Source organism: Balaenoptera borealis, assembly GCF_965194805.1.
Source record: "Balaenoptera borealis genome assembly, chromosome: 7".
Lineage (NCBI taxonomy): Eukaryota > Metazoa > Chordata > Mammalia > Artiodactyla > Balaenopteridae > Balaenoptera > Balaenoptera borealis.
Window position 1 is genome coordinate 87,259,338 of NC_138864.1, and position 17,832 is coordinate 87,277,169.

General features: G+C 36.4%; 1 protein-coding gene across 1 annotated transcript in view; it reads right to left on the bottom strand.

Moving 5' to 3' along the window:
• DPY19L1 (dpy-19 like C-mannosyltransferase 1) overlaps positions 1-17,832 on the bottom strand; it is a 243,399-nt gene that overhangs the window by 177,830 nt on the left and 47,737 nt on the right. The window contains exons 10-13 of the mRNA XM_082399504.1: positions 15,933-16,010; positions 6,265-6,351; positions 4,253-4,312; positions 3,638-3,718 (exon numbers count right to left, since the gene is read on the bottom strand). Coding sequence (XP_082255630.1) covers positions 3,638-3,718; positions 4,253-4,312; positions 6,265-6,351; positions 15,933-16,010 — 306 coding nt within the window. The remainder of the gene's footprint in view (positions 1-3,637; positions 3,719-4,252; positions 4,313-6,264; positions 6,352-15,932; positions 16,011-17,832) is intronic.

A 17,832-nucleotide genomic window follows, 5' to 3' on the forward strand; every position in this document is an offset into this window, starting at 1 on the left:
TCCCCATAAATATCAGCAAAAGTCCTTAAAAATATTAGCCAACCAAATCCAGCAATATTTAGAAAAACTAATACATTGTAAACAAGTGAGGTTATCTGAGAAATACAAGGTTGGATCAACACTCAAAAATCAATGAATATGCGGACTTCCAGATATGGCATAGGAAGAAGTTAGTAAATCCCCTCTTTCAATAACAACTATGAAATTGGACAAAACTGTCAAAAACCATATTAGGATCAAGTAATTGATCAAAAGGAAAACAAATGGAGAAACATGCATTCACAAAAAAACTGATGGGAGACTTTCCAGGTGGCGCAGTGGTTAAGAATCCACCTGCCAATGCAGGGAACACGGGTTTGAGCCCTGGTCCGGGGAGATCCCACATGCCGTGGAGCAACGCCATAACGACTGAGCCTGCCCTCTAGAGCCTGTAAACCACAACCACTGAGTCCATGTGCCACAACTACTGAGCCCGCATGCTGCAACTACTGAAGTCCACGTGCCTAGAGCCCGTGCTCAGCAACAAGAGAAGCCACCACGAGAAGCCCGCACACCACAACAAAGAGTAGTCCCTGCTTGCCACAACTAGAGAAAGCCCACGCACAGCAACGAAGACCCAACGCAGCCAAAAAAACCAAAAAAAACTGATGAGCTCTGTGTGGAAATAGTGGGAGTCTGTGGCATTGTTGCTTTGGCCGCTCCCACCCACCATTACATCACCTCTGCTTCCCCCAGCTTGGTCAGCCCAACGGTCCTACCCGGGTGGGGTTGGCCATGAAAAGCAGAACCTTTGTTACTGCAAGGAGCTGACTTGTTTGGGGCAGAGAGCAAAAAATCTATACACCATCATTAAAAGCAGCAAACTCAGGAGGAAATGAAAGGCGGAAGTTCACAGCTCTGCCAGCTTAGGGTTACAGTACTCGTTTGGTGAACAGTAGACTGGCAGACTAGCTAGACATTTTACAGAGATTCTGAAAAGGAGACAACCAATGAGGGGAGACAAGTTCTCACATCCCTGGTGCACTGGAAAGTTGTCCACAGACGCTGAGGGATCCAAGAGAGCCCAAGCTCTCTACAAATCTATGACTGACTGGGAGGTGGTATGCTTATTCATGGGAGATCCAAGAAGGTGGGCATGGCAGAAAGGAAAAGATGAGACAAACTTCCTGTTCAGATGAGTTAACATAGTAGGTCTGAAGGGGATCCTTTGAAAAACCTGCTTGCAAGGTTTACCCTTAGCTGGCATCAGGGAACTTGAATTCTGGAAGGCTCCCATCACCCTAAATGATAATAGTGGCTTATACTGAACACCTACATTCTTTCTGGGAGTTTGGAATTTTGAAAACGTGCTAGGCAGAGGATGCCTATGTTACCAGCCCCCAATAAAAACCTTGGGGCACTTAGTACTGAGCTTCCCTGGTATACAACATCAGGATTTTACCATGAAAAATGTTGGTAGGAGCAAGGATGGGAATCCAGGATAGACCGAGAAATGCCTCACTGGGCTCCTAAAGGACAGAGAGTGTGTGTCTAATTAACAGAGAAGGGTGGGTGGAAATGCTTCTCAAGAGCCGTGTGGCCTTGTCATTCTCTTCCTTTGACCAATGTTAAAATTAAGAATTTAGGGGCTTCCCTGGTGGCGCAGTGGTTAGGAATCCGCCTGCCAATGCAGGGGACACGGGTTCGTGCCCCGCTCCGGGAAGATCCCACGTGCCGCGGAGCGGCTAGGCCCGTGAGCCACAACTACTGAGCCTGCGCGTCTGGAGCCTGTGCTCCGCAACAAGAGAGGCCGCGACGGTGAGAGGCCCGCGCACCGCGATGAAGAGTGGCCCCCACTTGCCGCAACTAGAGAAAGCCCTCGCACAGAAACGGAGACCCAACACAGCCAAAATAAATAAATAAATAAATTTAAAATTAAGAATTTATGAGCTGATGTCCTTGATCAATGTTACAGATTTCTAGAAATACTAAAGCTGCAACTAACTTATTTCTGATTTGGAAATAACTTTTTACAGCATTTTTTTTTGGCCCTGGTGCAACATCAGGCTGTGATAGAAATGACAATAGTCACTTTAACCTGAATTAATACTTTAACCGGCTTGCCTTCCCCCAGTGAGTAGACAGATTCCATAAACCCAGGACTTGGGCTCTTTCCCTTTTCTTCCTGCTCATTCTCTGCATCCCGGCTGACTCAATCCCCACTTAGTGCTCACCTTCACAGGTGACTTCTAGGAGCCTTCCCGGACTCTTCCTGCGTATTCCTGCAGCGCTCTATACTTATTTTTTTTAATGAATTTTTTTAAAATACATTTTGAATTTTTAAAATTTTATTTTATATTTTAATTTTATTATATTTTTGGCCGTGCCATGTGGCATGCAGGATCTTTAGTTCCCTGACCAGGGGTAGAACCTGTGCCCCCTGCAGTGGAAGCACGGAGTCTTAACCACTGGACCACCAGGGAAGTCCCACTCTACTTATTTTTATCAGAGCTTTCATTACACTGTATTATAGTTGCTAGAAATTGTCCCTGTCTCCCCCTAGACCGTATCTTATTCAGTTCTGTATCTCTAGGATGCATTCTACTACCAGGCACATAGCAGGTACATTGAATGAATGAATAAATAAATGCATTTTAGGCTATACTTTTAAACTTTTAAAATATCTTTCACAGGTTGTAGACCACCCCTTTAATAGCCCATTGTTTTCAATCTTTTTTAAGCAAACAATTCCTTTGTTCATGTGAAAACATGTATAAATGTCCACTATGTAAGAGATTAAAGCAAGACTATCCTGGGTGAAGAGGGGCTGACAGGGGGACTGAGAAGTAGATGGACCCCACCAAAGAGTCCTTGAAGTCCCAGAACTTCACAGAACTCAGTTTCAAAACCACAAGTTTAATCTATTACAGAAGGAAGAAAGACCGTCAATTAAAATAAATTGCAGAAAAAAATATGTGGCTTACTTTACTCTTTCCATGTTGGTTGGTGTCTTGTTCTCTCTTTTAATTTAATTAATGTGCTTACCAAAACATCAAAATAAAATAGGCAAAGCAAAATTATAGATAGAGTGAATCTTTACAGTTATAAAGCAGAATTCTTCTCATTTTATTTTCTCTCCTACCCAAATACCAAAAAAAAGCAAAACCAATAAAATAATAAAAATGTCTCTTAATAAGATTAACTTGGATTAAATTACCTACAAACCTTTCATAAGCATTGACTAGAAAACTGGAAGAAAAAGGGAATAAGTTATATGATCTAGTCTTTAAGAGTCTCTGAAGGTGGCATCTTTATCTGTTACAAAAGGGGATTATAAAGAAACCAGAGAAAAATGACTGTAGAGGCCTTAAAATTTGAGCTTAAGTCTCCAGAGCTTTCTTACTTTGAAATTTTAAAATCTTTGTGATATAGAAAGACCAATAAAATATGAGAGTTACGTCAAGAAATTAATTTTGGAGAACAGACTATAGACATAGTCATATTTACTCTCTATTATAGTAAATAGATAAAATATCAGGTGAATAGACTTCACCTGAGAATTTGGCTTAAATAGTGGCACTTTAACAACTCTAGTAATTCATTCTTAGCCTGTCTGATTTATTTCAAGTCTTCCAAGTTTAAGCAAAAATACACTTACATCATCTGCAATGCCAAAGATTTTAGATGTCAAATACTTGAGTATGACAGTTCCAAATAACCAAAAACATCCTTGGATAACCTACAAAAGAAAAATACAGCAAAACAAAACTAAACTGATGCATCATATAGCCATTGCACAGACATAGCCTAGGAAGAAAAAAATAAATGCTTTAATCACACGTGAAGTAATTATCTCTATATACAAGAGAAAATGCCAAAAAAAATGCACCTTAAAATAAAGAACGTTACTCCAAAATCAAGGGGCTATCATCAAAAAGAAAAATATACACAATCTTGTTGTCAAAATTAATATATTTTATAGGAGATTTATACAGCAATTGCAGTTAAACTCCCCTTCTACTAACAGTTTCTTACACATGCACTGCTCCTCAGAAAAAACATGGGTAATACATACAACTGAAATTCTTTAACTACCTATCCAATATTAATCTTAACTTGCTTCAATTTGGCACATTAAAATTGAGCCCTAATACGTTATAAAACTGTTAGATCCTCTGCATTATATAGGATAGTTCCTTGAAAGTAAAACATAAAACCAATGATATATTTTAGAGAAGGAAAAACATATACATTCAAATAGATTGATTCTTACCCATAAACTAAGTTCAGATACATTTATTTTCAGGAAACATGGTTTCATTGCCAGTAAACCCTGCAAGCAGAAAATAACATAGCATACAGTTAATACTTATAGACACAAATTCAGGTACCAAAAAAATACTTTTAAATAATAAGACTCCCAAGAATCTAAAATTCAGCACACTTTCAGTGTTTCACACAGAATCACCACAAGCTCATTTGATTTCAAGAAGCCCTGTTTTATCCAGAGTATTTTAGGTCAGTTAGTCACTTTGTAAAGTTGAAAACAGAATCTCCATACGTAAATTTCTATGATTGATTTCTATGATTGGTTCTGATTTACCTAAGAACCAAGAAGTATATAATAATTTCAGAATTTTAGACAGGTGTCTTATAAGATTTTCCTTAAGTTAAATATTACTAACTCCTTGAATAAACTACAAATGAGTTTTTAACAGATCAACTAAATACTTCTCCATTATCAAATCTTATTTCTTTCCAGGTACATAATAGACTCCCAAAGTATCGTACCTATACAGATCTAAATCTACTTCAAACTTGGCAAAAATATGCTTAGAGATCACAACATAAATACATGAACCCAAATTGAATCTTTTCAGAAGTTTCTGAATATCTGAGAACACAAAATGTGTTACGATTAAGGTTTCAAAGTGATAACTAGAAATAAAAACAGGCAAATGTGTGTTTATAGTTAAATATGCAAAAACATGCTATATTCTGTACCTGTTGCCATCATTTATTTTTATACACCAAAATACGTGAAATATGCATAATGCTTAATCCATACCTAAGACACACCTCAGTGTCAAGCACCTAGTAGGAAACCTGACACACTGTAGGTGCTCAATAGAACTGAAGAGAAATTTCCTGCAAAATGTACTTAAGATTAGATTTACTGATAGGAAATCTTCCATTCAATGTACTTGTGTACTTCTGTTTCATTGTTGAAAACACAGCATCACCACATGCTAACTGCTAATTTCTGTGCCTAAGTATACTCAAGTCACACAACCTGAAAAGGGTGGTGGCCCAGATTGGGAAGAGGCATATTCCTGGGAAATGGGATCTTAAATAAACATTACTTGTAAAATCAGACAAAGAAATAGCAGATTCCAAATCTGTTAATGGGTTCTAGAAATCAAGAAAGACAAAATGATCTGAGTTACTTAAATGATTATTCAAGAAGTAGAATACATTTCAGTTAAGACAGTGCAGTGTGCTTTCATCTTCAGAAAACCAGCCTAATACTAAAGCACATGCACGTTAAATATAAGGAATAATTTCTTTCCTCTTAGGTTTGCAAAACATTGTAATGGAGAAACCCACTGGCAAAAAAAGAAAGGAGTAACCACCTCTGGAAGTCCTTAAATTTAGAGAGACTTATATTTAGAAAGTCATCCTGCCAAAAGTGGCAGAAGGAGTTAGATAACCTTTCACCTTTTGCTCTAATTCTATAACACAGTCTCCCCATAATCTAAATCTGTTCTTGGTAGTGATCTAGTAAAATATAACTGAATCATCACCTGATTTAAACTATCTGAATAATTCATACAAATAGACACAAGGGGAAAAAACTAAAAATACAAGGCCTTAAGCCTCTGATCACAGTGGAACAAGGAGAGACTGCTTGAGATGCCAAAGGGAGGAAAGGGGGTCAGAAAGTGGAGCAGGAATAGGATAAACACTGAAAAGAGGGGAGGAAACAAGAAAAAGAGGAAAGCATAGAAACCATTCTAAAATGAACCCTAGGACCAAAAGTTAGGTGACAGAAAAGATGAGGAAAGGACAGATTGGGACTATGAAGCAAAGCACTATGTTTTCCAGTATTAACTTTTGTTGTGTTTCTTTGGAAATGAGAACTTAAATACATTATCACATATAGATTATTCAGTAAGACACTTGAAACAGTTCTTGTAGAAAATCCCTCACGAATCTCAAGCCAGTGATAAAGAAACTGGTAAACGATTAGTTTCAAAAACAGACATTTACGTAAGGAACACTTACCCAAATAATTACCAAAGAGGAAGCATAATAAGAAGTTAATAACATTGAGTTTCCAAACATCAAAACAAAACAAAGTGCAAGAGAAATCTGGAAAAATCCAAGAAAAATATAATTAATACACAGAAAACAAAAAAAACGATTTTATTCTGAAAATTGCACATGCCCATGATAAACAAAATTCAAACCGTTCCAAAGAGAATATACAAGGAAAACAGCCCGAATTCTATGCCACACTTCAAAACCCCGGAGATCACCACCACCACCAATTTTCTGTGCATCCTTATAGACATTCACATGTACAAATTCCAGTTTATAATTTTTTTTTTTTAAGAATCTATTTTATTTACTTTTGGTTGTGTTGGGTCTTCGTTGCTGTGCATGGGCTTTCTCTAGTTGTGTCGAGCGGGGGCTACTCTTAGTTGCGGTGCGCGGGCTTCTCATTGTGGTAGCTTCTCTTGTTGTGGAGCATGGGCTCCAGGTGCGAGGGTTCAGTAGTTGTGGCACATGGGCTCAGTAGTTGTGGCTCCCGGGCTCTAGAGCGCAGGCTCAGTAGTTGTGGCACACGGGCTTAGTTGCTCCGTGGCATGTGGGAATCTTCCTGGACCAGGGCTCGAACCCATGTCCCCTGCATCAGCAGGCGGATTCTTAACCACTGCGCCACCAGGGAAGTCCCCAGTTTATAATTTTTTAAAACCACAAATGGAAACTTGGCCCAGAAGCTATGCTATTGCTTGCTTTTACTCTTAGTTTGTATCAAAGAGCTTTACCTACCAATTCAAACCAATCTAACTCATTCTGTTGAATAACTGAAAAAAGTACTCCACTCTAGAGATGTACTATAATTTATTTAACCAGTCCTCTGACTACTTCTGAAAACTTAAGTGCTTTCCAGTTTTGTTTTGTTTTGTTGTTAGTTTTGTTTTTCCTATTACAAACACCGCTATGAAAAACACCCTTATTTATGTATCTTATGTACATGTCAACACATTTATGGGATAAATTACTATCATGGAATAAATGAATCAACAATACACATATTTTAAAATTTGAGAAAATATTGACAAATTGCCATACAAAATATTGTACTCTCCACCAATAGGGCATGAGAGTTCCTGCTGATACGCACTCCTGCCAACACCGTGTATTATTCTTTCAAATATTTGCCAATCTAATCCAAAAAAAAATGTCGCCTCATTGTTTCATTGTTCCATTCTTTTATTAGTGGGTGAGACACAGCATCTTTTCTTCTATTTACTGCTTATATTGTTTTGTGTGTGTATGAATTGTCTATTCCTAGTGCCCATTTTTCTATTGGGCTTTGGTATTTTCCTTAAGCACTCTCTTCATATATGATAGAGCATAGCTCCTTACCAAGCAAACATATTATAAATATTTTCCCAGTTCATTTTTATCTTTCTTTGTAGTATTTCTCTATTGTAGTTGCTTTCTACATTTTTATGTTAGTCAGTTTTTCATTCATTTCCTCTAAGTCTTCAGGATTTAACTCCATTATTAGAAAGCCTTTAAAAATAAAATAATCCAGGTTTTCTTCCGGAAGTTTTTTGATCCACATATATAAATTTCCATATGAATTTTATAATCAGCCTAAGTTTCAAAAATTGACATTTTTATTAGAATTGCCTTATTCTACAGATGTACATTACATTATATTTTAGTTACATCTGTCCAATATTGAATCTTGACATCTGAAAATAATACATGTTTTTTCCATTTCCTTTTTTTTTTTTTTTTTGGCCACACCACGCGGCTTGCAGGATCTTATTTCCCAGACCAGGGATTGAACCCGTGCCCCCTGCAGTGGAAGCACAGAGTCCTAACAACTGAACCACCAGGGAATTTCCTGTTTCCATTTCTTTAAGTCTTCTTTTACATACATCAGTAGAAGTATAAAGTTTTCTTTATATAGATCCTACATATTAAGTTTATTTCAAAGTATATTACTTGTTTTGCTATTGTATCAGAAATCTTTTCATATTTTCTGATTTTTTATATTTAGAAAAGTTGCGTTAAATACGCATAAATGAATATAAACTTTCATTGTTTCTAGTAGTAATTAGTTTATTAATTTGGGTTTTTTAAGTATTCAAAAGCATACTTACAATGATACTTTTACATCTTATTTCCTATTTTTGAAACTCTTATTTTTTAGTCAATTTTATTAGTTAATATTTATGCAACAATGTTAAGAGTGGCAGTAGGCATATTTGTCAAGTTTCTGGCATTAATGGGAATAGTTCTACTGATTCATCATTTTGTGTGATACTAGCTTTTGGTTTAAAGTATATGTATGTATTAAAAGTTCAATGAAATATCCACCTATTTTCATTTAATTAAGATCTTAAAAATCAGAAACAGATGTTGACCTTTATCAAATGCTGTTACAATATCAAAGGAAATGATCACATTGTTGATCTTTTTTAAATCTATTAATGAGATAAATTATGTTAACATAATTTCTAAATAAGCCAATCTTGCATTCTTGGAATAAATTTACTGTCATGTTATTTTTTTCTTATATGCTTACTAAATGTTAACGGCCCAGGTCCTTGGACTCTTTAACCAATAGAAATTGATAAGAGGCCAGATGAGAATTTCAGGCAATGCTTAATCAGGGCTCATGCTGCAGCACAAGGGAGCGAAAGTGAGAAAAAGGTACCCTTGCCCACACCCGGAGAAGAGCTGCTTGGATCCTTACATGGGGTAACAATGGGGGTGGACCCATGGGCTGGGCAGGAGGCCTAACTTAGGTGGCCTGCCCATGCCCTTGGAGGTGCTATGTGCAGGAATCATGTGCAGCTGCTTTTTGCTCCCAGCACCTCAAAAACTTGTAGTTTATTTCTGGCCTTTTTGTATCCTGTTGCTCATAATTGCTCCAGCTGTGCATGGTGTAGTTATTTTAGTCACTGATAGTTTCTTTGTATCTTATTGCTCAATGGAGACTTTTGTCCAGGTGCAGGCACTCCAGTAGAAGATACCAGGTCCCAGCCTATCTCAAATGGGTAAGGAACCAAATTCTCAAAATTTTATAACAATAGCCTTTTTCCTTAAGTGCCACAATTTAAAATCAACTTTAAAATTTCCCCAATCAATTTTGGCAAAAACTAGCAAAATATCATCACTTTGAATAAGCAGATTCATAACCAAGAATCAGGCAAAGCACTGCTAAGGGTATTCAAGAGAAATATAAGGTAGTATTAAGAAAGGATGTGTCAAGGGTCTGGAGAGATATTTGGGGTCCATTCCCCCAATTTATTTTTTCCACTGTTCAAGGTTTATTTATTCTTTTAGTTGGTATAACACTTAGATAGTTGGCTGAATTATTTATGTCGATTTTTCTTTTTTACATTACATGGCAATGTACACTATTCTGATATATATAGTACATAAAATAAGATTCTTTAGAACAGTTACGCACAAGACATGCAATACTGGATTTATAATCAATCCCAGGATGTGACTAACTGGAGAAAAAAAAGTTGGACTTGGCATCTTGGCTAAAGGAACCAGCAGTTATACAACACAGAGTTAAATACACATCTGGTTTGAAGGGCAACTGCAGCATCTGCAACATTGTCAGTGGTACCTCTTGAGGAAGCAGAACTATTTTACACGAACCAATTTAGGACCACACAAGATAAAGTGCCATGCAGCATCAGGATAGAGCTGCAGAGTTTTATGAACCATTCCTATTGCTAAAGTTAGGAAATTGACGTTCTTCCTAGGCTGTCTTAACATTACTGCTTTAGTCACAGATTAGATATAAAGGTCAATATGCACAACCTCCATTCCCAACTCTGGTAACTTCTCTGCTCAAACCCTCTAAGGGCTCTGATTCTCACTTCAAGGAAAAACCAAAGACCTTTCAAAGACTTACACGACCCTATAGAGTCTGCCCACTAACCTCTGGGACCTCATTTCTAATGACCCTTTCCCTTCTCACTCCAATCCAGCCACACTCTGCAGATTCTAGGACACACCAGTATATCCCCACCTCAGAGCACTTATGCTTGCTGCTTCTTTTAACTTAATGGATGCCTCCTCATCTAACCCCATGTAACCTTCTCAGTGAGGCCTTCTTTTCCCACTCTTTTAAATGACCACCTCCCTACCTACTCAGTAAATCCCACTCTCCTTGTCTGCTTTGTTTTCCGTAATAGTGTTTACTCCCATTTAACATATTGTTTATCTTATATATTTGATTTATTTCTGTCTATGTACACTAGAATATAAGCTCCATGAGGGAAGAGATTTTTTAAATTGTTTTTATCACTGTTGTATGCTAAGGGCCTAGGAAATGTTTGACAAACAACTGGTGCTCAAAAATATCAGTTAATTTAAATATGAAGAATAAAATTTGAGGAGTATTATACTGAGAAAATTGAGAACTTAGAAGGTACATAATGAAAGAGAGATATTATAAGTTATTTTAGTATCTATATCTTTTTTGAGTATCTATATTTTAGCAGATTAAAAAAAATAAGAAAACACCGTGAACAACTTCATGTCAGTGAATTTTAAAACTGAGATGAATGGGAAAATTCCTAACAACATAAAAGTGCTAAAAAATGACTCAAGAAAAAATCTAAATTGTCCTATTATCATTAAACAATTAGATCAGTAATTTAAGATCTGTCCACAAAAAAAAAAATAACAGGTCCATATAATTTAACAGGCAAGCTCTGCCAAACTTTCAGGGAATATTCCTCCCAATCTTACAAAAAATCTACCACAGACAGAGAAAGTAGAAACACAATTAATTCTATGGGGCTAGAATAAATCCGGTATCAAAATCAGGCAAGTGTAGCTGGAGGATTCTGGGGAAATGGTAGCATAGGGGGCACTAGGAATCTGTCTCCCCACCTAGACAACAAATGCTACTTGACAAACTATCTGATGGAACTATTTGGGAACTCGGGAGTCTATCAAAACTCGCAACTTCCAGGAGAACCCCTAGATGGGAAATTGTAGTCAATTTCAGTAAACTTTAGCTCTTAGCTCACCAGCAGCTACCCATCCCTCATAAACCAGCCCTAATGCAAACAGTCATGCATGAGTTTAAAAACACAGACAATGAAAGCAAAATCACAACAAGTGGGGCCAACCTAAAAAAGCTTCTGCGCAGCTAAAGAAACAATCAATGACAAGAAGAAGCAACCTACAGAATGGGAGAAAACGTTTGCAATCTATATACCAGATACAGTTAATATCCAAAATATACAAGGAACTCTTACAACTCAGTAGCAAAAAACCCAAAAATAATCTGATTAAAAAATGGGCAGAAGACCTGAATTGATGGTTTTTTGAAGGAAGACATACAAATGACCAACAGGTACATGAAAAGTTGCTCGATATCACTAATCATTAGTAAATGCAAATCAAAACCACAATGAGACATCACCTCACACCGGTTACAAAGACCTTTATCAAAAAGCCAAGAGGTAAGTATTAGTGAGGATGTGGAGAAAAGGGAACCCTTTTCCCCACTGTTGATGGGAATGTAAACTGGTACACTATGAAAAACAGTATGGAAGTTCCTTGAGAAATCTGCAGGGCAGAAACACAGACACAGATGTAGAGAACAAACGTATGGACACCAAGGGGGGAAAGCGGCGGGGGGTGGGGGTGGTGGTGTGATGAATTGGGAGATTGGGATTGACATGTATACACTGATGTGTATAAAACTGATGACTAATAAGAACCTGCTGTATAAAAAAATAAATAAAATTCAAAAAAAAAAAGAAATTAAAAATAGAACTACCATATGATCCAGCAAATCCACCTCTGGGTATATACCCAAAAGAAACAAAAACAGGATATCAAAGATATATCTGTACTCCCATGTTCATTGCAGCATTAGTCACAACAGCCAAGACATGGAAACAGGCTAAGTTTCCATCCATGGATGAATGGATATTGAAAATGTGGTGTATATATACACAATAAAACAGTATTCAGCTATAAAAAAGAAGGAAGCCCCTGCCATTTGCATCAACATGGATGGATCTTGAGAACATTATGCCAGGCGAAGTAACCTATTCTGGAAAAGACAAATAATGCATGATTCCACTTATATGAGGTACTTAGAGTAGTTAAAAGCATAGACAGAGGAAGCAGAATGAGGGTTTCCAGGGCTTGAGGGGAGGAAGGAGAATAGGGAGTTATAACTCTATAGGGTATAGAGTTTCATTTTTGCAAGATGAAAAGACTTGTGGAGATAGACGGTGGTGATGTTTGCAGAGCAATAAGAATGTACTTAATATCATTGATATGTAAACTTAAAATGCTTAAGACAGTAAATTTTATGTGTATTTTATCACAATAAAAAAATGGAAAAAATTTTTGGAAACAATTCCATACTTTTTTCCTTTTTAACTATAGGGATTTAGGAGTTTATAAAGCAACTATGGATAATAAGTAACTAGTTCCATAGTCAGTAAGCGACATCATAAAGTGTATATAATTTACCCAGGCTAGGTTCTAATACAAACTAAACCTGTGTAATGTTAGTACTTTTATAACTATAACTTTGAGTCAAAGCCCTCATTGATAGTTGCCTATGTGACTGTGTGATTGACAGACTCTAAATGCTTAACAATTACTTGAATTTTTATTGCTATGTAAAAAAAAAAAAACATATTAAACAGTTTGGGGAAAAAAACTCAAGTCTAAAAAAGGATAAGTACTGTCCAATACCATTCATGAGCAGAGATTTAAAACCCTAACAAAATAATAGCAAATGAATCCAGCAATATAATTAATATAAAAATTGTTTAGTCCAGAAAAGCATGGTTTCTTAATGTAAAAAATCAATTAATGTAATTCACCACAGTAACATATTAAAGAGGGAAAAATACAGAGGATCATCTAGACAGATGCAGAAAAGCACTTGATGAAGCTGAGCCTTTATTAATTTCTTTGAAAAAGTGTTCAAAGCATAATGAGGACATATTAAAAGAACAAAGAAGCCAGCAGGAAGTAGCTGGCCAAATCGGGAACAATTCAAGCATCAAAGCAAATAATGAAAATAGTGGATTACATTGCAGTGAATAAAACAGATGCCATTTTTTCCTTGGACATAAGAGAAAAATTGATGAAAAATCTGAATAGGAGTGACACAAAAAAGGAAACACAAAGGGCCCATAAACATATGAAAAGATGTTCAACTTTATTGAAAATCAGAGAAAATGTAAATTAATTTAAGGCCATAAGATACCATTTTATACTCTCCAAATTGACAAAATAAAAAAAGATGTAGGACAACAAGAACTGTTATACGGGGCTTCCCTGGTGGCACAGTGGTTGAGAATCTGCCTGCCAATGCAGGGCACACGGGTTCGAGCCCTGGTCCGGGAGGATCCCACATGCCGCGGAGCAACTAGGCCCGTGAGCCACAATTACTGAGCCTGCGCGTCTGGAGCCTGTGCTCCGCAACAAGAGAGGCCGCGATAATGAGAGGCCCGCGCACCGCGATGAAGAGTGGCCCCCACTTGCTGCAGCTAGAGAAAGCCCTCGCACAGAAACGAAGAGCCAACACAGCCATAAATAAATAAATAAATAAACCCAAAGTTTAAAAAAATAAAAAATTTATTAAATGAAAAATTAAAAAAAAAAAGAACGGTTATACGTTACTGTTCAAAGTAGTCTAATTATTTCTGAAAAACAATGCAATATTAAATTGTGAAGTTGAACATGTATTTAATTTACCACCTGAAAATTCTACTACTATGTAAATACCCTAGAGAAACTCAATATATATGCCCCAGGAGGTATGTGTAAGAATGTACACCATTATACATAAAAGGAAAACACCTAAATGTCTTTCAACAAGAATATGGATAAATATATCATGCTTTATTTATACAATGGAAAACATAAAGCAAAGAAAATGTCTGAACTCCAGCAGCATATAAATTTCAAAAATCTGAGTGAAAACATACGTCTCACAAAAAGAAGAACATTTTATAAACCTTAAAAACAATACTAATATTTAATAATAAAAATATATTATTCAGGAATAAGTAGATGGTAAAGTCATAAAGGAAAGCAAGTTAATTATAATTTTAAAAGTCAGGATAGTGGTTATCTCCAAGAGAAGTGAGGGGATGTGTTCAGGACACACAAGGGCTTCAAAGTAATGACGGTTCCATTTTTCAATTGGAGGGTAGGCTCATGGTTGTTCATTTTAGAACTCTGTTCATAACTTCTCTATATGTTATAAATGTCTTATTTATATGTATCAATTATTAGAGAATAAAAAAATATATGGCTGTAGTATAAACCCTGACAGTTGGGGATTTTTTCTTCTTCGTAATACAAGTGTCTGACTTAAAGCTTTTATTGCGATCCACTTGAAACATGGCTATCTCTTGAATAAACATATTGCCAGCCGCATGACTAGATAAAGGGTCAGGCCACCTGCCCCCACTGAGGCTCCTTTGTTTTAGAGATCTTGGTTAATTTCAACAACTGACCTTTGGGCCAGTTTTTTCTCTTCCTGTGATTTAAACTCCTACTTGTATGTTTTAAATTCACCAAAAAAAAAAAAAAAAAAAAAATGAGCCCTCAAAATCCTAGGCCCCCATCCTGGACCCCAGTAAAGGTAGAACTCCAGGGCATGCTTGTTCCCTAACTCTCCCATGCCTCCCCCCAACACCCCACGACCTAACTGTGTGGTCCCAGGTGTGCTGTGTAATTTCCAGGTCCTGTAAGTAAAACCTTGGTTTTTTTCAAAGTTTCCTGATAGTTATTGCTGAAGGGCATCTTGCAATCACAAGAACCACAAGTGCCTGTCCAACCACAACATTGTTATTGATAGGCTGAGACCAGCACAAAACAACAGCATGCTGTAATTACATTAAAATTATAGGAAAAAGAAAATATCAAAATTGTAAGAACTAATGACAGAGAAGACAAATGATTTTAAAAATCAATATTCATCAAAATCAACCATCCAGCCTTAAGACCTTTGCCCTGGTTATTTCATCAAACTAGAATATTCTTCTCCATGACATCTACTTAGCTGACTCCCTCTCCTCCTTCCAATCTTTGCTCCACTACCCCCTTCTCAATAAGACCTCCTCTGACCTCCTCATGTGACACCTCAATCTCCCATCCCTTGACACTTGGCCAGTCTGACCTCCTTGGGGTACCATGACTTGTCCTTTTCCATAGCCCTTACCACCTTCTAACATACTATATAATTTACCCATTTACTATGTTTATTATTTATCCTCTGTCTTCTTCCTCCACTCTTTTAGCATGTAATCCACATATACGCTGGGATCTTTGCAGTTTTATTCACTGATATGTCCCACATGCCTGGATAGTTTGTGCTCAATAAATGAATACTCCACTTCATTTTAACAGAAGGCTCCTGGATAATATACCATTCCATGTTTCTCTTTCACGAATTACCTCTTTTACTAATAATGTATAAGTTGGGCACAAACTCAAATCAGGTAATTAAATTTTCTGGGTGGCCTATTTAAAACAAGGTCTGTTAATTATATCACAGTTTTTGAATAACACTTGTTTTAGTTATGGAATTATGTCAAAACTAGTTGCAACCATGAATAAATAAAATACTAATCAGGAGTTTGTTTTAAGGTCCAGATAAATGGGAAAAAAAAAAATTTAAAAACCATTACCATGTGCATAAAAATGATCTTCCGTAATTTGCATATATCAATGTATCCCACAACATATACTGCAAATAATGATGCAATCTGAAATTTAAAAAGAAGTTATATTAAAAATTAAAATTATATATATAATGAATAGATTAAAAAATTAAGAAAAGATTATCTTTATTTTGCCTCAAATTTATATTTATATTGAAAGTAAGTTCTTTAGTTTCCCTCTTACCTGCTAATTTATTATTTATTATGGTCAATATATTAATATAGCACATATCGGTTGATTTTTCTCTTCCATTCACATCTCTCTCAATTAACCATGTAAATTATCTACTTTACGGATTATCCAAACAATACTCCTTTTAATGTCAGAGTGACTCTACTGCCAACATGTACAATTACAAAGTGCCTTGCTCAATCAAAAAATATAAAAATTTAATTATAACATGTGACAATACATAATTGGGGAAGGTACATTAAACTAAAAAATAATTATATGATGCGTGCGTGTGTAAAAATACACTGAGTTCTGCTTGTTAATCAGTCTTTACGAGTATCTCCATTAGTGTTCTCTTTCATTTATACAAATATTCAAGTGTTGGGCATAATCAAATTTATCAAATTTCAAACTAGAAGTACTTTCACTACAAAGGTATTTTTAACTTTTTTAACAGTTTTGAAGAAAACTGTGTATGTATTTACCAAGGATTCTAAGAGTACTGGTGTTATTTATATGCATTAATTGATTATATGAATTAATTGATTAAATAATTTACCTCAGTAAAGTATAGAGAGGTATTATGTCAAACAATGCCTCTCCACCTTTCTTCATGGAAAAAGCAATTCAAATTAAATTCCACGCTTCTCCTACTACACAAATATGGTTTAAACAAATGGCAAAACAGCTGAAACTTAAACATGTAACTTAAGTTCCATTCATCAGGTTTTTTGTCTCCAAATAATCTACAACAAATTTTCCCAGTAGCAAGAAAAACAAGGTCTCCCTTGACCCAGATTTCTCCATGGGGAACATGGCACTGCTGAAGGGTGACAGATATGACACAGTAGCTGTGGAGAAGTGTGTTGTTATTCAATGTAAGCCCGAAAGAGGGGCACAGTACTGCCTACCCTCACTCCATGCACCTCCCCCCAGTTCCTCCCCTCCCCTGCCAAAAAAACAAAAAGCAGGCCATCTCCACTAAGTGAAAGGATAGGAACTCTCCCTTTCCACTCCAGGGGCTAAGCAATACACAGCAGGCCTACAGGGTAGCATCTTAAGGAGTGACCCTCAGGGACATTTTAAAACAGAAGCATTTAAAATGTCCTCAAACTAAAGAAGACAAAGGAGTCTAAAAGATAAGATCAAAGAAAGTATGAAGTACAAATAGAGCCTCTTTAAAAAAAAAAAATGATAGAAGCAGCTAACTTGATGTCTTAAGTAGCAGGTAATGTGTTAAGACTCTTACATACATGACCCTATCTAATCCTAAACACAACCCAACAGAGTAGGGTCTTTCATTTTCTCTACTTCATAAATGAGAAAACTGAAACTAAGAAAAGTTATGCAGTTTGTCCAACTCAAGCAGCCAGTGAATAGAGTTAGGACACAAATCCAGGTCTGACTTCATTTCTCAAGCAAGACATCTCAAAGAACATTAAAAAGCAACACTTATACTGCTTTATATGCATATGAATATGGCCAGTATAAGAAAGAAGCAGAAACAGTGGTGGCAGGGAGAAATGAGCACACATTTTACTCCCTCTCTCAACAAGCGACCTTTACCTTGCTTTATAGACCTCTATTTGAAGGGAAAGAGACAGACAAGAGTATGTGGAAAGATGATAAATATATTACAGGCTGGTAAGGGAGTTATATAAAACATAAATTGTTTAGCTATTTTTCCTATGTTAT